The sequence below is a fragment of the Argentina silus genome (genome assembly GCF_951799395.1).
Source record: "Argentina silus genome assembly, chromosome: 22".
NCBI classification, from domain to species: Eukaryota; Metazoa; Chordata; class Actinopteri; order Argentiniformes; family Argentinidae; genus Argentina; species Argentina silus.
In genome coordinates this window covers 5,040,775-5,064,661 of record NC_139676.1, presented here as the reverse complement: position 1 = coordinate 5,064,661, position 23,887 = coordinate 5,040,775, and the positions used below count along the sequence as shown (strand labels likewise).

Here is a 23,887-nt window from a genome sequence, read left to right as displayed (position 1 = left end):
GGGTGCTGATCAGCCAGAGTTCCCGTCGCTTCAATCCTAATGCATGCATGCATGCATGCGCGCACACACACACACACACACACACACACACACACACACACACCTGCCATCTCGGAGATAATGATCCGAGGTCGCCCATCGATCCAAACTCACACACAGATCAGACTCAATTTTTTGTTTCATTGATTTATAAATGAGGTGTGTGTGTGTGTGTGTGTGTGTGTGTGCGTGCGTGTGTTACAGGAGCGTGACGGCATGCGCTCCATCCTGGAGTCGTATGACAGCGAGCTGGGTGCCAGTGAGTACTCCCCGCAGCTCAACCGACGCGTCAGAGAGGCTGAGGAGATGCTGCAGAAAACACAGGCTCACAACACAGAGATGGAGGTACACACACACACACACACACACACACACACACACACACACTTGTGTATGTATTTGTATGTATTTTTTCACTGCATCAAACTGTGTTTTTCTCTGTAGTTTTATAGTAAAACTACTTTTCAACCTACTGATGGAATAAGTTGTCAAGTGTTTAAATAGTCCAATCAATCAATCCCTCTCTCTCTCTTTTAGGTCCTGTTGACCAAAGCCCAGGAGGAGTCTGGGGCCCTCAAACTTCATGTCCAAACTGTGAGTTAACACACACACACACACACACACACACACACACACACACACACACACACACATACTCGGGGTGTCACGGTATGAGATTTTGAAGGTGTGATAACCTTCATGCTTAAGTGCCTGCAAAATATGTTTTTGTTTATTTGTTATTACTTATTTAAATAAAGCCTACTGTAAGATTATCATCTAAAATCATTTCTCAAATGAAATAATGCAATTGTGGACTGAAAGAACAGTATTGGAATTGGAGCTGTCAATGTCTAGTATTGATTCTAGCCTTTACGTTTTCCTTTGGAGTCTCCTATTGGTGTCTGTCAACATGAAGACCAAAGAGTTGTCACTGCAAGTCAAAGAAACCATTTTTGGGCTGAGAAATCAGAAAGATGACCGAAGAATGCTCACCGTAATATAAAAAACGACTGTCCCACAGATCAGGAACACTCTCCAGGAGGTAGGCGTGAATGTGTCAGAGACTACCATCCGCAGAAGACTTCACCAGCAGAGCTACATAGGCTACACTGCAAGGTGTAAACCACTTGTTAGCAACAGAAATCGGATGGCCAGATTATAATTAGCTAAGTAGTACCTAAAAGAGCCTGCAGAGTTCTGGAAAAAACGGTCTTGTGGACCGATGAGACAAAGATGAACATGTACCAGAGGGATGGCAAGTCTTTAGTGTGAAGAAAAAAAGGAAAAATCCTAGCACCCTAGCAATACCACCTCATCTCTGGAATATGAGGGAGGAGGGGGTGTTATGGCTTGGGCTTGTACGGCTTCCACTGGAACTGGCTCACTTGTCTCCATTGATGATGTAACTGCTGACGGCAGCAGCGAGATGAATTCTGAATTCTGAAGTGTGTCGTCTGCTGAAGTACGAATGCTTTCCCCATCTCATTGAACGGTGCTTGATCGTACAGCCAAAACGTACTGCCATGGCAACCAGGGAGTTGTTCATGTTCTCGTGTAGGCCAAGGCAATCTTCAGATTGAATCCAAGCATTTAATTAGCTGAAGAGGGAACTTAAGGCAAGAAGACCTCAAAACAAACAACATCTGAAGATGGCTGCAGTGCAGGCCTGGGCAGAGCATCAGCAGCGTCTGGTGGGGTCGATATACCCGGCGTCTGGTGTGGGTCAATGGGTCGCAGACTTCAGGCAGTTATTGCATGCAAAGGATTGTCGATCAAATACTAAGACATGAGTGCTTTATTTGGACATCATGATTTTTTTTTTTTTTTTAAGATTTCGACGGTAGAGAGAACGTGTGATGACTACAACAAACGGTGTGAGGATAAACACGGATATTTTTTTGGAAAACACGAGTCGGTCCAAGTTATATCTTCTGGAATATTTCACCAGTTCCCTCTCCTTACCTCTTCGTTCTTCTGATCTGCTGCTCTCCCTCGTTCCACTCCGACCGCAAATCCCTTGTGTTCCACAAGCTGCAGTTGGCTTTACGTCATGGTTTTGTTGTTGTGTACTGTACTTTCGATCGTTCTGATCAAACACTTGCGTCATTTCACCTGGTCATACCGCGCACACGAGTTCACCCGCTTTTGACCCGCTTTTGACCTGCTTTTGACCCGCTTTTGACCGGATATTGAGCACTTGAGATCGGTGCCGACCCTACTCCTTGCTCGGCTGATATTGCTGGCGTTGTGATTGGCAGTTATCAATAGATCATAATGAATCAATTAAAGGTAGTTTCTGAAGTTCAGTGAAGTAGCTGATCGTCGGCTTCTTGCCTCCTCGCTTGTGGAACACGCTGGCGCTGGTTTTAGCAGGACATGGAGCCGTGACACCGTGAACCCAGAACCTGACAGGACGTACATTCTTTCTGTGTGATAACCTTAGGATTTGATACCGTGGTTTTCCGTAGAACCGGTCCACCGTGACATCCCTAACACACACACACACACACACACACACACACACACACACACACACACTCTCTCTACCTGCTGGATTGGATACAGTGTTTAAGTGTGTCTTTCTCAGTCGGCTGTGTGTTTGTGTGTGTGTGTGTGTGTGTGTGTGTGTGTGTGTGTGTGTGTGTTTGAACCTCTCTCTCTCTCTGTCTGGTGTCCTTTGCAGGGTCATGTGTGTGTTATCGGTGGGCGGGGATCATTTTTTGCTCATCTGTCTCCACAGACACACACATACTCAGACACACCTGGCTGGTGTGCGTGTGTTGATCCGTTGCCGTGGAGACGTCAGCATTGCCACGGCGATGAGAAGTGACACGTGTGAAATCCGCCTGTCTCACAGACGAGTAATTACCTCTCCGTCTGAGGAGAGGGGGAATGTAGAGAGAGATGAGAGCAGAGAGAGAGAGAGAGAGAGAGAGAGAGAGAGGGGGATGAATGAGTACATCATTCTGTGTCTGCGACCCCCAGTTGAATCAGTGCCCGCCTTCCCTCCCTTTTCCTCCCCTCCTCATTTCATCCCTTGTTACCTTGCCGTCTCCTTCAGGCTGGGTCTCAGGCAGCGGTTAGTCGAAATCAGACAGGGTAGCAACAGAGAGAGGTGATGAGGGGGAGGAACGGAGCGAGGGATGCACCTGCCTGTGTGGGGAATACCGCTCTCCGGAATAGATACGGGTCATTTGGAGAGGGTGAAGGAATAAGAGGGGAGGGTTGGAGCAGAGAGGGATAAAGAGAGAGAGAGATGGATGGAGAGTGGGAGAGATGAGGGAGGGAGAGGGAGAGATGGTGGCACTCTGACACATGATGCATTGCTAATTTCTTCATATGTTCTGTGTGTTTCTCTCTGTGTTTGTTTGTGTGTGTGTGTGTTCCAGATGGAAATGGAGCTGGAGGTCCTAAAGAAGCAGCAGGCTGCTGTTGTTGAGGGCAACTCCTTAGTGACCAGCGAGGAGGTCAACACCCTCAGGTGCCAGACACACACACACACACACACACACACACTTTTGCAACCCGACACGTCATATACAAACTCATTATCCTGTACTCTTTTCCATATTGGCTTGAAATTGGTTTGCGGCATAATACAATTTTAAAGAATATGGCTTCTCCCCTATGACAAGCAGACACGACACAGAATCCCAATGAATTGGAAACAATAAATAACTAATAGACGTTCTTTTTCAAATTGAGCTGAAACTCGGGTAACAAGGCATGTCACAATGAGGACTAGTATTGTCTGTGGGCAGATTGTCCCACCAGATTAGAAACAGTGGGAAAGATGAGAGGGGAGAAAAAGAGTGAGAAATGAAGAGAGAAGTGGGCGATGCGAAGAGGGGGGGAGTGAAGAGGAGAGAAAGAGGGAAGCTGGGGAGGGAGGGTGGGGGGGGTGGGGGGGCGAGGTGAAAAACAACGATGAGGGGAGTGAGAGAAGGAGGGATTTCATGGCACACTCAGAGAGCTCTGACCACCGTCCAGCTTAGACACAGTCTGCATACTGATACACTCATCTACTGGGACATGGCTCTTTGTCTGCTACATCAATTTACATAGAGTGAGAGTGAGGGGGGGGGGGGGGGGGGGGCGTAGGGTCAGGTCGAGAGAGGGAGGGGGTGGAGATGGAGAGGCAGGAAGAGAGGCAGGGGGAGAGAAAAGCAGAGAGAGGGTCTCGCCGGGAGATTGAGAGGGAGAGGATGGGAGAGAGGAGAGTCAGGGGTCAGGTAGAGAGAGGGAGGGAGGGAGGGAGGGAGAGAACGTCAGAGATGGGAGAGAGAGATGTGGGGTCGCTGATGAAGAAACAAGCTTGATAATGTGTGAAAGGATTAGAGAAGCACGCTCGGGGGAATCCCTTGACATTTCCTGTGAGAGTGAGCGTAAACAACGAACTGCTGTCAAACAGGGTTAGAACTCGGGATCGTGAAAGCACAGAGCCTTACAACAGTTTGAATATTAGAGCTGTTAGAACATAGAACAGCTAGAAAATAAAACGGTTAGAACAGACAGCTTTCGGTACAGGTCGAACACAGCGCTTTAGAACACGGAATGTTAGAACATAGAACAGTTAGAACACAGAGCTTTAGAACATAAAACGGTAGAACAGTTTGAACACAGAGATTTAGAACGTTATAACAGCACGTTATAACCGTTATAACACAGAGCTTTAGAACATAGAACATGAAACTTTGGAACAGTTAGAACACAGGACGTGAGTACATTTAGAACTCAGAGCTTTAGAACAGTTAGAACACAGAGCTTTAGCACGTTTATCCCTGTTCCATGACAGTCAGTGGGATAAATAAAGTACTGTAAACATGGTTCTCACAAGGTGCTTAGAGTGCTTAAAAAACTAGAATTTGACACTCAGAAATGTAAGTACTAGAATACCTTGAAAATCTGAAATGTTCTCAATTTTGTCTTTCGAAAAGTCCTTGAAATTATTAAAACTGATTTAGAATTTACCCTGTTCCAATATAATTATCCTGGGATATCATTTTAGATTAGTTTTTGCAAGCGATACAGCCTCTTTCGTTTTGTTTCCGGCTGTTTCAATTGACAGATTTCACACGCTCTCGAATGTTGACGTTTACTGTTGATGGCTTTCAAAGAGTTCCATTACAAAAGGAATGTGATATTTAATTTCTTTCATTTAAATAAACGCGATAGAAGAACAGCAATTAACATTTCAAATCGGGAGTTTGATAATAGAACCACTACATGGACCAAATGTGTGCTTGCTTGAACAAGAATTATAACCTACCGGTACATGAATCTGCATCCATCCAGCAAGAACATACAAGTTTTGATCAGTTTAAAAAAAAAAAAAAAAGCAATCGTCAGGCAACGCTTACATTTTTGGAATGTAAAAAAATACAAATAATGTTAATGCCGAAGAGCACATTTTGACCACAAGCAAATTAAAGTGTTAATGCACACGTTTGGAATACAAATGATCATGCACTCTGGAAGGAGATAGTTAAAGATAAATTCATATCAATTTGAGGTCCTTGAAAATGACAATTAATTGCTTGAGGCTAAGTCCTTGAATTCGACTTCATCATGTTTGTATGAAACCTGTGTAAAGTTACCAAGCTAATAACCTAACTTCACTTCCTGGGTAAAAAGTAAAAGGTTCAAAGCCCCATGAGTAATGTGATACTTACACAGTGCAAATGCTCTCATTACCTCAATCCTTTAGATAGATAAAGAATAATGATCTCACTCACAGACACACACACACACACACTTGTTTAGATAAATTGAACAATGATCATCCTGGGTGTAATCGAGCGGTGTCCTTGTGTATGTTCACACTTCATTAATTTATTGAACGCTTTTGTTTGATATTGCCAGTCGGCAATGAAACTTAGGAAAACAGACGCAGGATCATTCTCAGAGCGTCGTTTAATTGACGGGAAAGACGTTTTAATGTGTTAGAATAACATTTACCCCCGAGAACAGGAACTACCCTCTTCTGTCATAATCCATAACTCATCCACACACACACACACACACAGGAGGGAGGGAGGGAGGGAAGAAAGAAAGAGAGAGAGAGAGAGACCAGGAGGAAGGGAGAGAGAGCCAGAGATGAGGAGGGAGGGAGGGAGAGGGAGGGAGAGGGAGGTAGGGAAGAAAGAAAGAGAGAGAGAGAGAGAGAGAGAGAGACCAGGAGGAAGGGAGAGAGAGCCAGAGATGAGGAGGGAGGGAGGGAGAGGGAGGTAGGGAAGAAAGAAAGAGAGAGAGAGAGAGAGAGACCAGGAGGAAGGGAGAGAGAACCAGAGATGAGGAGGGAGGGAGGAAGGGAAGAAAGAAAGAGAGAGAGAGACCAGGAGGAAGGGAGAGAGAGCCAGAGATGAGGAGGGAGTGAAGGAGAGAAAGGCAAAGATAAGGAGAGACGGACAGAGGGAGGGAGGGAGAGAGAGACTCAGGTTGCCTGTCGATCTAGCAGGTGCCCAGAGGAAAGAGCAGACAGAGTCCAACTTAAAAAAACAAACGAGTGATTGATTAGTTAGCCTCGTTGATTTTTGCCTTATTTCAAGATTGCAATGCTGTGTGTGTGTGTGTGTGTGTGTGTGTGTGTGTGTGTGTGTGTGTGTGTGTGTGTGTGTGTGTGTGTGTGTGTGTGTGTGTGTCTCTCTCTCTCTCTCTTTAATGACTGTGTATTCTCTTTCTCAGGCAGAAGATAGAGGAGCTGGAGACAGAGAGGCAGCGCCTGGAAGGGCAGAATAACGATCTGGAGATGAGACTGGAGAGACACGACCTACAGGTGTGTGTGTGTGTGTGTGTGTGTGTGTGCGCGCCACACGTGATCAGTCTTCAGTCGTAGGTCCGCCCCTCGACCAAACCTCTCTGAACACAAACCAGTCTCACTCTTGTGTCCCAATATCGAAACTGTACACACACACACTAACCTAGTATGACGAGACGTGTTCGCCATGCATACTAAAGAGTGTTGATATAATTGGGACACACACACACACACACACACAAGAGAAACCTCTGACTGTCAGACCTCCGTCAAGCCCTCCAGCTCACTCAGGGCCAACTGTTTGGCGCTCGAGACAGCTTCCTTTATGAGACGACATGTTGTCATTTAGTGGATATGTGTCAGACTGGCTGACGGACGGACAGAGGGAGGATGGAGGGAAGGTATGGGGGAGGGAGGGAGAGAGAGAGAGAGAGAGATTGTTGAAGTTGATTGAAGAGTGTCAAACTGCAACAAATTCGAGAGAGTTGAGTGTTCCATTGTGGTCCCTCTGAGCTAGCCTAGCGAACGGCGGTGACTCGGGACGTTGACAGGCTGTCAGAGAACTGGGACTGTCACTCCCTCGGTTGGACTCTTTTGGCTGCCGACAGAACTGGAGCTCTCTCTCTCTCTCTCTCTCTCTCTCTCTCTCTCTCTGTCTCTCTCTCTCTCTCTCTCTCTCTCTCTCTCTCTCTCACACACCCCACACTCTTTTCTATTCTCTTACAACCTCTCCCTATCCTGTCTCTTACATCTGTCTTTTACACTGAAGGCCCCCCCCCCCTCCTCTCCTCCCACTCTCTCTCTCTCCTTCCCCTTTCCTTGTTTGGCAGAGAAGAGATGAGCAATACCAAAACAACGCTGGATCAGGGAGTTCTCCCCACTTTCTCGCTCCTGTTCTGACCGTCTCTAGCAGGTCTCGTCATCAGCTCCAAGTACTAGGATGGACAGAAGGTCAGAATGGAGAATGGTAGGAAGGACAGAAGGTCAGAATGGAGAGTGGTATGATGGACAGAAGGTCAGAATGGAGAATGGTAGGATGGACAGAATGGAGAGTGGTAGGAAGGACAGAAGGTCAGAATGGAGAGTGGTAGGATGGACAGAAGGTCAGAATGGAGAGTGGTAGCAAGGACAGAAGGTCAGAATGGAGAGTGGTAGGAAGGACAGAAGGTCAGAATGGAGAATGGTAGGATGGACAGAAGGTCAGAATGGAGAGTGGTAGGAAGGACAGAAGGTCAGAATGGAGAGTGGTAGGATGGACAGAAGGTCAGAATGGAGAGTGGTAGGAAGGACAGGTCAGAATGGAGAATGGTAGGATGGACAGAAGGTCAGAATGGAGAGTGGTAGGATGGACAGGTCAGAATGGAGAGTGGTAGGATGGACATAAGGTCAGAATGGAGAGTGGTATGATGGTCAGAATGGAGAGTGGTAGGAAGGACAGAAGGTCAGAATGGAGAGTGGTAGGATGGACAGAAGGTCAGAATGGAGAGTGGTAGGAAGGACAGGTCAGAATGGAGAGTGGTAGGATGGACAGAAGGTCAGAATGGAGAATGGTAGGAAGGACAGGTCAGAATGGAGAGTGGTAGGAAGGACAGGTCAGAATGGAGAGTGGTAGGAAGGACAGAAGGTCAGAATGGAGAGTGGTAGGATGGACAGAAGGTCAGAATGGAGAGTGGTATGATGGACAGAAGGTCAGAATGGAGAGTGGTAGGATGGACAGAAGGTCAGAATGGAGAATGAGAGGACAGACAGAATGTGTTAGAGTGGTGTAGTAATAGGTCTACTCCTTAAGTCTGAGTTGTGAATGAACAGTTGAAATCCATTCCATTTGGATGCCTCGCTGTGGATGAGGGAGGGAGGGAGGGAGGGAGAGAGAGAGGGAAAACCACCTAATCCTCTATCTCACGTCTCGCAAAGTTGCTAAACTACCTCCCACGCTTAAACTTGATCCCCTCTACTTTTTAAATTGGCTGGGCTGCTGTGGACTGCTGGCTTGGCTGAAAGTGTGTGTGTGTGTGTGTGTGTGTGTGTGTGTGTGTGTGTCTGTCTGTGTGTGTGGGTGTGTCTGTCTGTGTGTGCGTGCGCGTGTCATTTAGCAGTGAAGGAATGGAGGGGTGTGAGGAATCGGCGTGTCTTCAAGCGTGACCATCTCACTCACTGAGCAATTGGGTGCATGGTGTGTGTGTGGTGTGTGTGCGTGTGTGTGTTTGTCAGGGGAGGCTGTTTGCGGTAGGAATTGGAGGACGGGCTCATTGTAATGCAGTCCATCCCCCGATTTCTGCCTCTACCAGCCTCCCCTTGTGGATGTGTGTGCGTGTGCGTGTGTGTGTGTGTGTGTGCGCGCAGTTCTAATGTGTGCAGTTCTAATGTTGTTCTTGGAGTGGATGAAGGTAGCTTAAAGAGGGTCTTTTATTACAGACTCGTCAGGGGCCATTGCACTGTGTGTCTCTGAATCTACTAAATAAGGTATCTGTAAAAAACAGATATCACGTCTCTGCTGCTACGGGTGAGTGTGTGTGTGTGTGTGTGTGTGTGTCTGCACGCTCTCAGGCAAACACACTCTCAGGCACACATGCTCGCAGACACACACACACGCACACACACACACACACACACACACCTCTCTCTGCCCAGTGGTTCTGGTCTGGCTGTTAGCTCTTTCTGGCCCATGCTGGTTTCCCTGTGTCCTCTTTTATCTTTACTCGCTCATTAAAAGATGAAAGTGTTGAACTCGACCTATTAAGGTAATGATAGGAGACTTTAGAAAATGTTACTTTTTCATGCCTTCTTTCCAATGTTCCCTAAAAATATTTGACACACCGAGCAAAATACCTGCTGAGTAGGGTTGAGTGGTCTCACGGTAATACGGTATCCCGCGGGTATTTTTTTTTTCAATACTGTCAGAAAAACGTCCGCTTCATTATCGGTCAAACTGCCAAATGAAGCACCGTTTGTCAATTCACAACGTGTATCAGCGTTCTTTCTCTGACCGGCGTGACCTCTTCCACCTAAGGTTAGTGAAGGAGAAGAAAAAGATGAGTACTTAAAGACTTCAAACAATTCCCTCAAACAATTCCACTGCTGGCATTTCAGGTTCCGACCCGACGATAAAGGATTTGGACGAAGTTATTCGCATGATTTGCATAAAAAAAGATGACGGCAAGAGATGGAAACGCTAACGGGAACTAAATCTGCACTCGTACCTCGACCTGAAACAGCCATTCACAGCTGCACGGATGGGACATCTGTCTGGATCAAGTGCCGCTGTCGGCTACAGCTATTCGCCGACAACGGATAGGTCGTCAGTTAACATGACGCCATACATGTCGTGAACCGTCCACTCTGTCACCCCCGACTGGAAACGACAGTCAAAATGCAGACAGACTCGCTTTTTTCCAGAAAACCACACGGCGGACACCGTTGTTGATGAACTCCGCGCGGCACTTGGATGCGAATAAACTCTCGGCCATAAGGACTGACAATGCTGCTAACCTAACCTTGCAGCTGCCATCAGGGCCCTCAATTGGCCGTGGCTCAACTGTTTTGGCCACAACCTCAATCTGGCCGGAGGCAAGGGATAGAGCGAGCCCTCTGAGCCTGCCGTGGCATTAACGCCGCCTTCTCTCACAGCTGGCCCCCGAAAGAGAGAGCTCAAAAAGAAGCCAGCGGAATTAGGACTCCCAGAGCATAGTCTCATGACGGGAACTAAATCAATATTTTATAGACCAATGAGGGCCTCTAGGCTATAGGACATGAGACAGGTTATTTTATTACGAATACAGCACGTGATGCTTCTTATTAAGCTATCATGTTATGCTATCCAACTGTTTAGTTTAGTTTGTCAAGCTGTGATCGGGATGTCAAGTTTAAATGATTGTTTAGGCTAAATGTCATACGGTAAAGCAAGTCACCACATAAATAATTACGGTTTTAATGGAGATTCAATATATGGAGCAAAGACGGCTCCAGCCAGCCCCACGCAACGTTTTTTTGTTGTTGTTTTTTTTATACATTTTTCACGGTAATACTGTATACCCCAGTCAAATTTGAGTACGGTATAAAGGTATGAAAAAATGTACACCGCCCAACCCTACTACTGAGGTAACATGTTGCACTATGAGCAACCTGTTGGGGAGTTGCGCGTTTACCATAACCTGCATTTATGAACCATAACCTACGGTGGATAATTGTTGATACGCTATATTCTGTTATATCAATCGATTTGAATGGAACTATTAGTAGAGATTCTCAGCTTTTATTTGATGGTATTTGTGTACATGAATGGTTTCACCATTCAGAAATTACAACACTTTTTATGCATAGTCCCCCGATTTCCGGGTACCCAAAAATGATGGGACACTTGGCTTGACAGGTGTTTCTGGTTCGTTAGTCATTAGAGAGTGCAGTCATTAGAGAGCTCTCAATCTGTAGTATTGATTCTAGGCTTTGCGTTTGTCTTTGGAGTCTGCTGTTTGTGTCTGTGAACATGAGGACTAAATAGACATCAATGAAAGTCAGGGAAGCCATTATGAGGCTGAAATATCCCAAAAAAGTTCTAAGAAACATAGCCAAAACCTTAAACCTACCAAAATCAACAGTTTGGAACATCATTAAAAGGAAAGAAAGCACTGGTGAGCTCAGAAATCACAAACGGCCTGGTAGGCCATAAAAGACTTCTACAGTGGATGATCAAAGAATGCTCTCCATGATTAAGAAAAACCCTAAAACAACTGTCCCACAAATCAGGAACACTCTCCTGGAGGTAGGCGTGAATGTGTCAGACTACCATCTTCACCAGCAGAACTACACTGAGGCTACACTGCAAAGTGCATACATCGAGTTAGTCATAAAAACAGGATGGCCACGGTTACAGTTTGCTAAACATCACCTAAAAGTGCCTGCAGAGTTCTGGAAAAAGGTATTGTGGACAGATGAGACAAAGATTAACATGTATCAGAGTGATGGCAAGAGTAAAGTCTGGAGAAAAAAAGGAACTGGCCAATATCCACATCATACCACCTCATCTGTGAAATATGGTGGAGGGGGTGTTATGGCTTGGGCATGTATGGCTTCCATGCGAACTGGCTCTCACTTGTCTTAATTGATGATGTAACTGCTGACATCAGCAGCAGGATGAATTCTGAAGTGTACAGAAACATCTTGTCAGCCCAAGTACAAGCAAATGCCTCCAAACTCATTGGACAGCGCTTCATCATACAGCAGACAATGACCCAAAACATACTGACGGAGATTTTCAAGGCCAACAAGTGGAAAGTCAGTCTCCAGATGTAAATACTATTGAACATGCATTTCATTTGTTTCATTTGTCCTCTGAAGATGGCTGCACTCGAGGCATCTCTGGTGGGGTCAGTGGGTCGCAGACGTCAGGCAGGTTATTGCATGCAAACGATTGTCAACCAAATACTAAACATGAATGCTTGATTTGGACATTTGATAAATCTGTCCCGTCAGTTTCGGGGACTGTGCATAAATTGGTGAAACCAATATTTATACAAATACCATCAAATAAAAGCTGAGAATGTCTAACCTCTTACTTTAACCTCAATTCAAATCCAAACTTTTGGAGTGCAGAGCCAAAAAAAGAAAAGATGCTTTACTCTTTACTTTACTTTTTTTTTTTACTGTCCCATCACTAATGCAGGGCACTGTATGAACATAAAACAAGTGTTCACTTTTATCCAACATTTATTGAATTCTAGGACATATGCCAGTCTGGTGGTGAACATGTTCTTGCAAGTTCAGCGTTTGATCCAGATTGGATTTTGAGGGGGGTCAATATGGACCCCTGAGGGTAATTTTTCTGTCCAGGGACACCCAACATGTGAAAAGTAATCATTCAAGCAAATTAGATTCCAAAAGTACCTTGGCAACGCAACATATCAGCCAGGCAACCATTTATCTACAGCTGCTTCCTAAACTGCACATAATTATAGACCTTATGTCGCTGAGAACCCGTCGGTCATAGGATATAAACCAAACATTTTGATTTGTGACTTTGAAGCATCGTCAAGAGTTGAAAATGTTTCCCTGCGGGTTTATGCCAATAAGATGGATCAGGAAGCATATCCAAGAACAAAGCAGTGTTTGCGTATCTATATCAAACATAAGTTTTCAGTTGACTTGTTGCCCACATTTCATTTTCAGACAGGCCGTGTATTGAATTTCCTGCGAACAGGTTTTCTCCGACATTGGAGTCAGCGTGGTTGAGAGAGCACATCGGACCACTTTTTTTTTGGAGGAGCAAGAGCTGGAATACAGGGAGAGAAATGTTGCGAGTCGAACCACGCTCTGCTTTTTAAAACCCCTGCAACGTTTCCGCTTTTCACATATTTTGCCTGGGTGCAATTTATCAGGCCATGACAACACTTGTCACTGCGTGTGGAAAACCTGCTGCATTTTCTCCACTAGAGCGTCATAAAACAATCATGCCAAAGCTGACCACATTGGCTGTGATCTACAAGCCTATTGGAGAGTTGAAGTAGAAGAACAACACTGTGACTCTCCTACTCAAGTGGCTGTCTGTCTCTCAGAAGCCGCATGATAAATTGGAGAGAGGTTATTATGATTATTATCATGGAGTTTGTGCAGATTCTTTTGTGCGCGCGGCCATTCAACTGCCCCGCACGGCGCAGCTTAGAGCCTCCTTGCTTCTCTTTGTACCCGTGTGTGTGTGTGTGTGTGTGTGTGTGAGTGTGAGAGTGTCTGTCTAGACTGGGGGTAATTGAGAGCGTTACAGTGGGTTGCATCAACATTGTTGGGCAGGGAACAGACTGGGTCAAATGAACACAGTTGTAATGTATGACTTGAAGATGGAATGGAAATTATAGTTGTTGGCAGCTCTTATTCTTTGTGTGTGTGTGTGTGTGTGTGTGTGTGTGTGTGTGTGTTTAGTAAGGAGATGCACAGGGAAACACGATGATGGATGAGGCTGAAAGGGAGGGAAAGGAGGAGAAAGAGGGAGTAAATGTATGACTTTGTTTAGATGTAATGGAAAAGCATGTTGTCAGCTCTCATTCTTGTGTGTGTGTGTGTGTGTGTGTGTGTGTGTGTGTGTGTGTGTGTGTGTGTGTGTGTGTGTGTGTGTGTGTGCTGGCTGGCCTTAGGAAATGCTCGGGTAAACATTGGGGATGGATGGGGCTGTAAGGGAGAGAAGGAGGAGGGAGAGAGAGAGAGAGAGAGAGAGGTGGGGGTGTGATAGTGAGAGAGAGAGAGAGAAACACATGATAAGAAGAGATGGTGAGTCAGTGGAGGAGAGAGAGAGAGAGAGAGAGAGAGAGAGAGAGATAGGAGCGCTGAGAGACAAAGAGATGGATTGAATGAGGAGTTAAGGATTATGTGAGTAAGCGAGACGAGGCATGTTCTCACTCCAGTCTCGTTCAGAAGCAGTTCATTTGAAGCAGCAGTCTCCTCCTTGTCTCCTCTTTGTCTCCTCCTTGTCTCCTCTTTGTCTCCTCCTTGTCTCCCCATGTCTCCTCCTTGTCTCCCCTTGTCTCTTGTCTCCCCTTGTCTCCCCCTTGTCTCCTCTGGTCTCCCCTTTGCCTCGCCCTTGTCTCCTCCTTGTCTCCCCTTGTCTCCTCCTTGTCTCCCCTTGTCTCCTTCTTGTCACCCCTTGTCCCCTCCTTGTCTCCTCCTTGTCTCCCCTTGTCTCCTTCTTGTCACCCCTTGTCCCCTCCTTGTCTCCTCCTTGTCTCCCCCTTGTCTCCCCCTTGTCTCGCCCTTTTCTTCTCCTTTTCTTCTCCTTGTCTCCCCTTGTCTCCTTCTTGTCACCCCTTGTCCCCTCCTTGTCTCCTCCTTGTCTCCTCCTTGTCTCCCATTGTCTCTTGTCTTGTCCTCGTCTCGTCCTTGTCTCCTCCTTCTCTCCTCCTTCTCCTCCTTCGTCTCCCCGAGAAATACCTTTCACCAGGGAAGTATCTTTGACCCAGCCCAGTTGTTTCAGATCAGGAATGAAGGAAAGGAGACAAGGAGAGGCCCCCCATTAGTGGATTGTGACAGGATAAGGAGGAGTCATTGACATTAACATGAGTCTCATGTCCTATCGGTGGATTAACTAAACATCCCAACAGCTCTGTTTTATATATCTGACTCAAATTACAGAAAGTCATTAAATTTCCCTCACCCTGCGTCTAATAGACTATTGTGAAGATTGAAATTTGGTTTGAAGAGGGGGAACCGAGATCGAATTTAAGTGGAAATTGCCGAGTGGTGAACAGAGAAGAAATTGCTCTGGAATCATTGGAGGCCCCCCCTCCTCCTTATGGATTTTAAAAGGAGTGGACTGGCGTAGGGAAACTCTCCAGGCATAATTGCACCAATCTAATCATTTTAAATGGATGAAGGAATGTAAAGGGAGTGCACACTTCTGGGCGAAAAGTAGAGAATGCGTCATTCTGGTGGTGACCCAACTACATTTTGGAAAGCGGTTAAATCAATGAAACACAATAATTCCTCTCCCTCTTTGCCTTAACAACTGTATCCAATTCTAACATCATTACCAATAAAAATAAAAAAGTGACACCTTTAACCATCATTTTATCTCCGCGGGCAACCTATTTGAAGGAAACAGCGATTGAAATTACCCCGATCAGACCGATAACCTGGCTAGGTATCCTGAAAGGCTGTTAGCTGCCCCTCTGGCTAACAATGATCATATATTCTCCACCCATTGTCTTTCTGCCAAGGAAGTGTTTGATGAGTTGTGTAATGATGTTAAAAAGTCTACAGAGGTTGACATTCTGATCTGTATCTCCTGCACTCTGCCCTTTTTAAAAGCTGAACTTCTGGCTCATATTTTTGACATGACAATTCTCTCTGGTACCATTCTCAAAGTGTGGAAGAAGGCCAATGTGCTCTCTCTTCACAAGGGGGCTGATCCCAGCTTTAATTACCGCCATATCTCGAGGCTTTCCATTTTATTGAAGTCCCCCGATCAATTCTCAGATGCGGTTCTTTTTAACACTAAATTGCGGTTTTCAATGAAACAGCATTGTGTGCATCCCTCTATATTGACCTCTCTAAGTCTTTTGAAACTGTTGATCATGCCTTCCTATTGCAGAGGTTATTGTAAACGACATATTTATGCTGATGATACTGTTGTCTTCTCCTGTGCCGTTCTTGACCTTAAGCATGGTTTTTTGATCGTGTTTAGAAACTGCTTGTTGATCGTAACCTGGAGCTGAATGAGGAGAACTTAAGTTTATGTTTTTCTCTAGATCCCGTAATATTGATTGACATTGATCGGCATACGTGTACCCTGAAGAGAGCCCAAATTGATTAAGCCCCTTACTATAAGCACCTGGGCATTTGTATCGATGATTAACTGTCCTTGAAAACGGTTGTCGAAAAACCGATCAAGGATTTGAGAGTTGAAATCGTTTTTTTTTTTGGATAGAAATAAGTCCTGCTTCATCTTTGAGAATAGGAGGACGGTTGTCCAGGCGACGCTCCTCCCTGTCCTCGCCTATGGTGACACAATTGACATGCACGGGGCAGTTCTTAAACCACTGCGCTCACCATTGTCTTCTGTATCAGTCGGTGGGCTGGGAGTCCTTGACTTCGGGAAGGGCTTACCGTTGGATTTTATCTGCATACAAAGCAGTTCTTATAAAACTCCCATTTTACCTCACATCATTGCTTTCATTGTGACCTAGTGGTGATCAGACAGGCTTGCTACTTTTTAATGTCCCACAGGTGTCCACAGAATTAGGAAAAATGGCTTTTAGCTACAGTGTGCTTCTCAGACTGGTTAGAGCTTTGCTTTAGGTCCTTGGTTAGGGACCAGCTCACAGAGGCAGGCTCTGGGTTTTGATGAATTAGTGCGGTGTGTATTTTCTATTTTATTGTGTTGTTTTTGTGATCGTATTTATAATGTGAACAGGGTACACCTGCAAAAGAGACTTTGCTCTCTGTGTGTTTTTCCCGGATAAAAAAGGATTAAATACATTTGCATTAGATTAACATTATCCTGATGCATGCAGTCGACACCGAATTGTAAGTGAAGAATTAGCAACAAAAGTTTCCTAATGCTTCTTTAAGAGTGAAAAACCCATCGTCATTCTTTAAGGATCACTTCATTTGTCCGTCTACGCACAGGAACTTAGTTGAACTTAGGGTTTAGCATACCTCCTGAGACACCCACACATGCATACACACAGAGAAGGTCATAGGTCAGAGCCAGCGTGTGTTTTTTTTAAACCAACACGAAGGCAAAGATCACCAAAAAAAAAAACCCGCTAAGAAAGATCGTAGACTCTGGGGTTTGTTTGAAAGCGTGAGTGAGACGTGCAGCCGTGACAGTCAGCTGGCAAGAGACGGAGGCGGGGGCGTCGTCACCAGCGTCGAATCAAAGGTGACCTTAATTACCGATGGCACCAGTTTAGTTGATTCATTTGAAGCGTAGTATTCATGAACCTTTGTTGGCTCCAAGCCAAAGTGGCAGGTAAGATTTGCAGGTTTACCCGCCAGTGCCAACATCTACAAGTATTTGGCGGGCGGCGGGTGTTAATGTTATGCTCTGGTCGGAGCGGTGCGGTGGCACTGGAACAATAGGGGCCCTGCTCAAGGCCAAGAGTCATGCCAGCAGCCCTCGTCTCGCCAGCTCACAACCCGTAAGACTTCACATGCCAGCCCTGGGGTTCCGACCGGCAATCACAATCAAAAATCACAATCACAATCACAATTCTTTGATTTGGCACTTACAGGAAATCGACTTGGTGAGGTTGGTGCATAGGACATAAAAACAACAATATGTAAGCAAAACATAAACAAAAAGTACAAAATAGCTTAATATGAACAATAGCATCTAAATGTACAAAATACAACAATAAATTATGTAAGGCCCAGAGGCAATGAGGCTAGAAGCTGTGAAATGGGTATGGAGCATGTACACTATAAATTAGAATAAATGTAAATAAATATAATTTACACTGTCTGTCTGTGTGTGTGTGTGTGTGTCTGGCCCACCTCTCCTACCACCGCCCCCCATAGATGGATTAATTACCATCCCACATAACTTTTTGTTGTGTTTTTTACCACTTTTTTTTAAACCATTGTTTGCATGCACCTAGAGAAAGGGGCATTGTTGCAAACTAGTCAATCGATGCTTTCTTTCTTAAGCGTCCTCCTCTCCATGTGTCACACATACATCTCTTTCTACTCTTCACGTTACGATGTTCACTGCTGACTCCGAGTCAGGATATCCTTACGGACGATAAAGTTTGTCCACGAACGCAATCGATTCTGTCTCTCTCATACACTTAGCCTTTATATCAGAGGTCATACAGTCTGCACCCACACCCACACACACACACACACACACACACACACACACACACACACACACACTTAGTGACTCAGCCTTCCGCGCAGTTTGTTTGTTTTGCGTAGGTGGGCGTTCCGAGGTGAGCTGTTCTGGAGCATTAAGAAAGAAAAAACATTCCGCTTTTAGATTTGTATTTGAACCTTGTTTTTATTGCAGTCCCATGAATAAGTGATATGTTGCTGGAGGCACTTACCCCACCTTGTGGCACTTTTAAGTGCGTGCGTGCGTGCCTGTTTCTGTGTGGGACTGTTTGTGTGTGTGTGGGACTGTTTGTGTGTGTCTGTGTGTTGAACTATTGAAGATGTTTAGCTTGTGTCTTTCTCCAGTGTGTCATGTCTTATTACACTGTCCCTCTCTCCTTGTAAACCAGCTAATGTTCCTATTTACTACTGCTGCAGCAAATGAGCACACACACACACACACACACACACACACACACACTTATGTTATACAAACTGTCCCTCTCACATCTACCTTGTAAACCAGTTATATTCCCTTTTACTACTGTTGCAGCAAATGAGCACACACACTCACACACACACACACACACACACACACTCACATACTCACACACACACACACACACACTTATGTTATACAAACTGTCCCTCTCACATCTACCTTGTAAACCAGTTATATTCCCTTTTACTACTGTTGCAGCAAATGAGCACACACACACACACACACTCTCACACACACACACACACACACACACTCACATACTCACACACACAGACACAGACACAGGCACACACTCACACACTCACACACACACACACACACACACACACTTATGTTAAACAAACCGTCCCTCTCACGTCTACCTTGTAAACCAGATTTATTCCTATTGCTGCAGCAAATTCTGGTTCAACAACAGACGCACACACACACACGCTCAAATTGATCCAGATGTACAGAGGCATGCCTGGGGTGTTTTTGCATAGTTACATGTATCAGAGAGAAGATTTTCCTCAACATAAACAAATGCTGTCTTGTCTCTCCTCCTGTTGTGTGCGTGTGGTTGTGTGTGTGTGTGTGTGTGTGTGGTTGTGTGTGTGTGTGTGTGGTTGTGTGTGTGTGTGTGCACACGTGTGTATAAAACCTCATTAGAGATGCTCCAGCAGCCACTGCAGTCTTATCAAGAAATGTAGAGGTGGAATAGCTCTCCTTTCCTCTCTCTAACTCTCTCTCTCTCCTTTCCTCTCTCTAACTCTCTCTCTCTCCTTTCCTCTCTCTAACTCTCTCTCTCTCCTTTCCTCTCTCTAACTCTCTCTCTCTCTCTCTCTCTAACTCTCTCTCTCTCTCTCTCCTTTCCTCTCTAACTCTCTCTCTCTCTCTCCTTTCCTCTCTCTAACTCTCTCTCTCTCTCTCTCCTTTCCTCTCTCTAACTCTCTCTCTCTCCTTTCCTCTCTCTCACTCTCTCTCTCTCCTTTCCTCTCTCTCACTCTCTCTCTCTCTCCTTTCCTCTCTCTCTCTCTCTCCTTTCCTCTCTCTCTCTCTCTCCTTTCCTCTCTCAAACTCTCTCTCTCTCTCTCTCCTTTCCTCTCTCTCTAACTCTCTCTCTCCTTTCCTCTCTCTAACTCTCTCTCTCTCCTTTCCTCTCTCTAACCCTCTCTCTCTCTCTCCTTTCCTCTCTCTAACCCTCTCTCTCTCTCTCCTTTCCTCTCTCTAACCCTCTCTCTCTCTCTCCTTTCCTCTCTCTAACCCTCTCTCTCTCTCTCCTTTCCTCTGTCTAACTCTCTCTCTCTTTCGCCTCCCGTTCTCCAGCACTCTCACTCATTCAATCAACTCTCGTCTTCTCCTCCCTCCTCTCTCTCTCTCTCTCTCTCTCCATATGCCCTTTATCTTAATCTCTCTCTTCGCTTCACCTCCCTTCCTCGCTCTTTATCTCTTATCTCTCTCCTGTCCTGACCCCTCTCCCTTTTACTCCTTTACTTTCATCCCCCTCTCTCTCCTTCCCCCTTTACAGAGTAGTCTATTCCTGACTTGTTGTATTGTAGATGTGAGGTTACTCAACGTTCTCCGGCTGTATTAGGGGGCCGTATCCGGCTGCTTTTAGATGGGGAGTGGGTGACTCACCTCTGCTCTGTGTTTTACCTCAGAGCCCTGTCTCTTTATACCGTATCACCTTATTCACTTCACTGGTGCGCGTGCGTGCGTGTGTGTGTATTCACTTCACTGGTGCGTGTGTGCGCGTGCGTGCGTGTGTGTGTGTGTGTGTGTGTGTATTCACTTCACTGGTGCGTGTGTGGGTGTGTGGGTGTATATTCACTTCACTGGTGTGTGTGTGTGTTTGTTTGTTTGTCTTTGTGCGTGTATATGTATATTCACTTCACTGGTGTGTGTGTGTGTGTGTGTGTGTGTCGTCTTCTCCCTGGTCCAGGCTCGGCTCCACTGCTGTTTTTACACAGGGCTCTTTGAGGGAGTGCTCCATTAGCCCACGTCTGTTTACAAAGTTTAAAAAGGAAGAAGCGGAGAAAGAAAAAGGAGAAAAGTGTTACTCCCCCCCCCCCCCCATCCCCCCCCATATCCTTTCATCTTCTGAATGTTCTACCACTCTCTTTATTTAGATGTGTGGGTCTGGCTCGGATGGACATTAAGAGACAAAAATCCATTAGCAGGCTAAGTAAAAAAACTGAGTAGGAAAAAAAAATAACGCTTTTTTCACTCTTTATTATCTCTACGTTGTCTGAATGCATGCTGGAGCTCTCCTGTCTGGGCCATTAGCCTGTGATGTACTTCATCTTCACTGCAAAGGCATGGACTAAAGTGTGTGTGTGTGTGTGTGTGTGCGTGTGTGTCTTTGTGTCTTTTATTGAGGTTTTATTTTTTGCAGCCGATCGTCTTTAAAAAGCAGTTTCTGACCAACATGGGGAAACTTCCTCTTCCTGTCTCTTGAATTATACAACGCTTTATTTATTTAATGTTTTAACAGTTCACTATGTCAGTGTTATAGTGTAGATAGATGTTTTTAGATCCTTTTCTCGAGGTCCTCAATACTCGGTCCTTTTATTTTATTTTTAAACCCTTGTGGGGAAATATTGCTGAATTAAGTGTGCCTCAAATGCCTACGTGTTGGTCATGTCTTGGGTATTGGTCATGTCTTTAACCCAGTGTGCAGTCCTAGGTCTGAATTAGCCTAGCTGTAGCTATACCAAGTGCTGCAGCCACTTGGTCTCGGATCCCCACTTCCCTCACACTCATTCACTCCCATTGGAACCCCTCACCCTGTCGACAACATCAAACAGGCCTCCTCAGACGAAGAAGTCAGTACGGAGTGCTACGGACGTGGAGTTGTGCTTTAACCAGGCTAGGTCTGGTCTTTAGCTAGTCTTGGTCTGGTCTTTAGCCAGGCTAGGTCTGGTCTTTAGCTAGTCTTGGTCTGGTCTTAGCCAGGCTAGGTCTGGTCTTTAGCTAGTCTAGGTCTGGTCTTTAGCTAGTCTAGGTCTGGTCTTTAGCTAGTCTAGGTCTGGTCTTTAGCTAGTCTAGGTCTGGTCTTTAGCCAGGCTAGGTCTGGTCTTTAGCCAGGCTAGGTCTGGTCTTTAGCTAGTCTAGGTCTGGTCTTTAGCTAGGCTAGGTCTGGTCTTAGCCAGGCTAGGTCTGGTCTTTAGCCAGACCAGGTCTGAATCAGTTCCTGATGAGACACGAAGGATGACAACCAGCAGTGCTGTGGACCCTCCAGAACCAGGTTTAAATGGACCTAGCATTTGTCGCTGTATTTGTGTGGCCTATGGGACTTTTACACACTACAGGGGCCGACCTAGACCGCACTGTGTTGGCTAGGACACGTTTCTTTCACTTATTGTCCTTTCCAGTACAACGGCGGATGCAGAACCAGGCCAGCGCGGTGTAGCTCAGGTCGGCTCAGCTCAGCGTGGTTCCTGCTTGTGGCGGGTTCTCATGGAAAACATCAATCAATCCTTTTATCTCTGTAACGTTTGACTCTTTTCTTTTCTTTTCTTTTCTTTTCTTTTCTTTTTTCTTCGTCCTTCAATGTTCTTCCTCATTCTATCCGTCTCCGCTCCTCCGCCTCTTTCTAACCCACTCCTGTCGTTTATTGGGCGAACGTCGCTCGGGGGCAAATGAAATCTAATTTAACCAGTAATCAGGAGCTCGAATTGGGGTATTAGTGTGTGTGTGTGTGTGTGTGTGTGTGTGTGTGTGTGTGTGTGTGTGTCTGTGTCTGTGTCTGTGTCTGTGTCTGTGTCTGTGTCTGTGTCTGTGTGTGTGTGTGTGTGTGTGTGTGTGTGTCTGCCTCTGCGTCTGCGTCTGTGCGCGTGTGTGTTTGTGTCTGTGTGTGTTCTGATTGGCATTAAGCTAAGACTGACTCTCTCAGTACCTCAGACCAGAGAGAGAGAGAGAGGGAGAGAGAGAGGGAGAGAGATGCCCACTAATCTGAGGTTTTTGTGTGAATTTAGCACATATGTTTGGCTCTGTCTGATTCTCTCCCCCCCCCCCCCCCCCCCCCTCTCTCTCAGGGGGACTATAACCCAGTCAAGACCAAAGTTCTACACTTCAAGATGAACCCCACCAGTGTTGCCAAGCAACAGCGGGCGGAGGAAGTGGACGCTCTGAGGGAGGAAGTGACACGCTTGAGGGAGCACCTACGCGCGCAGCAGACAGGGGGCGCTCTCGTCCTCAGCCCCGAAGCCAGTGGCGCTAACCTCAGCCTGAGTCTGCCTCCGTCACAGGAGGTCCTGGGTAAAACACACACACACACACACACACACACACTCACACACTAATTTTACACACCAACATACACACTACATCCGTCAGCCTAGTTTCCCCGCAGGAGGTGTTGGGCAAGGTGTACACACACACACATACACACACACAAATGCATTGCTTGGTGGTGTTTAATCGATGATGCTAATGAATACAGTCCTGATAGTGTCCTTGTGGGGGCCTGCTTAGACTGGTTAGAGCCATGTAACTGAGGGCTAGATTTAGCTTTCTTCAAGTGTGTGTGTGTGTGTGTGTGTGTGTGAAAGGTATCAGTTACTGGTACTGCGGGCGGAGGGGGTTGTTGTGCGTGTTTTTAGTTCGACCTGCATTAGTAGGTAGTTAGGTTGTGTGTGTGTGTGTGTGTGTATGTGTAGTCCATGTCAAGTAGCATTGAGGGGGTAGTTTTGACAGGGCTAAATATTTAATTGGAGTTCGGTGCATGTCTGTGGGGTAATTTATCTTCTATGAAACACACACATACACACACACCCTGAGCACAGTGATATTGTTTCTGTGGTGACAGGCTATTCTCTCATTAACCGACTATGAATAAACAAGCAATTTCTTTTTACCGGAAGGCTCTACCTATCTTCTCTTCCTCTCTTTCAACATATCCCTATTTCCATCTGCCGTCCTCTCTCTCTCTCTCTCTCTCTCTCTCTCTCTCCCTCCCTCATACTCCCTTTGCTCTCCCTTTCTCTCTCCCTCTTTCTCTCATTCCCTCTCTTTAACCTCTCAGGCTGAATTCTTAACTTTTATTCATCCATTTATCCTTTCTTCCTCCTCTCTCTCACACACACACACTCACACACACACTCTCTCTCTCTCTCTCTCTCTCTCTCTTTGTCCCTCTCCCCCTCTCCCTCTCCCTCTCCCTCTCTCCCTCTCCCTCTCTCCCTCTCCTGTCAGGAATGAGAGGAAATAATTGACTGTGTTCCCCAGTTTCTGCTTTTAATGCTTGGATTTATTGACTGACCATGACTCCACACACACACACCCACACACACCTACACACACACACACACACA

The 23,887-nt window shown here is 45.9% G+C and overlaps 1 protein-coding gene across 1 annotated transcript in view; it reads left to right on the top strand.

The window, feature by feature from the left end:
• mad1l1 (mitotic arrest deficient 1 like 1) overlaps nucleotides 1–23,603 on the top strand; it is a gene marked incomplete at its 3' end in the record, with an annotated part of 43,351 nt that extends 19,748 nt beyond the window's left edge. The window contains exons 12-17 of the mRNA XM_083694329.1: nucleotides 244–384; nucleotides 577–633; nucleotides 3,429–3,520; nucleotides 6,724–6,814; nucleotides 22,610–22,832; nucleotides 23,599–23,603. Of these exons, the coding sequence (XP_083550455.1) occupies nucleotides 244–384; nucleotides 577–633; nucleotides 3,429–3,520; nucleotides 6,724–6,814; nucleotides 22,610–22,832; nucleotides 23,599–23,603 (609 nt within the window). The remainder of the gene's footprint in view (nucleotides 1–243; nucleotides 385–576; nucleotides 634–3,428; nucleotides 3,521–6,723; nucleotides 6,815–22,609; nucleotides 22,833–23,598) is intronic.
• Between the last annotated feature and the right edge of the window lie 284 nt (nucleotides 23,604–23,887).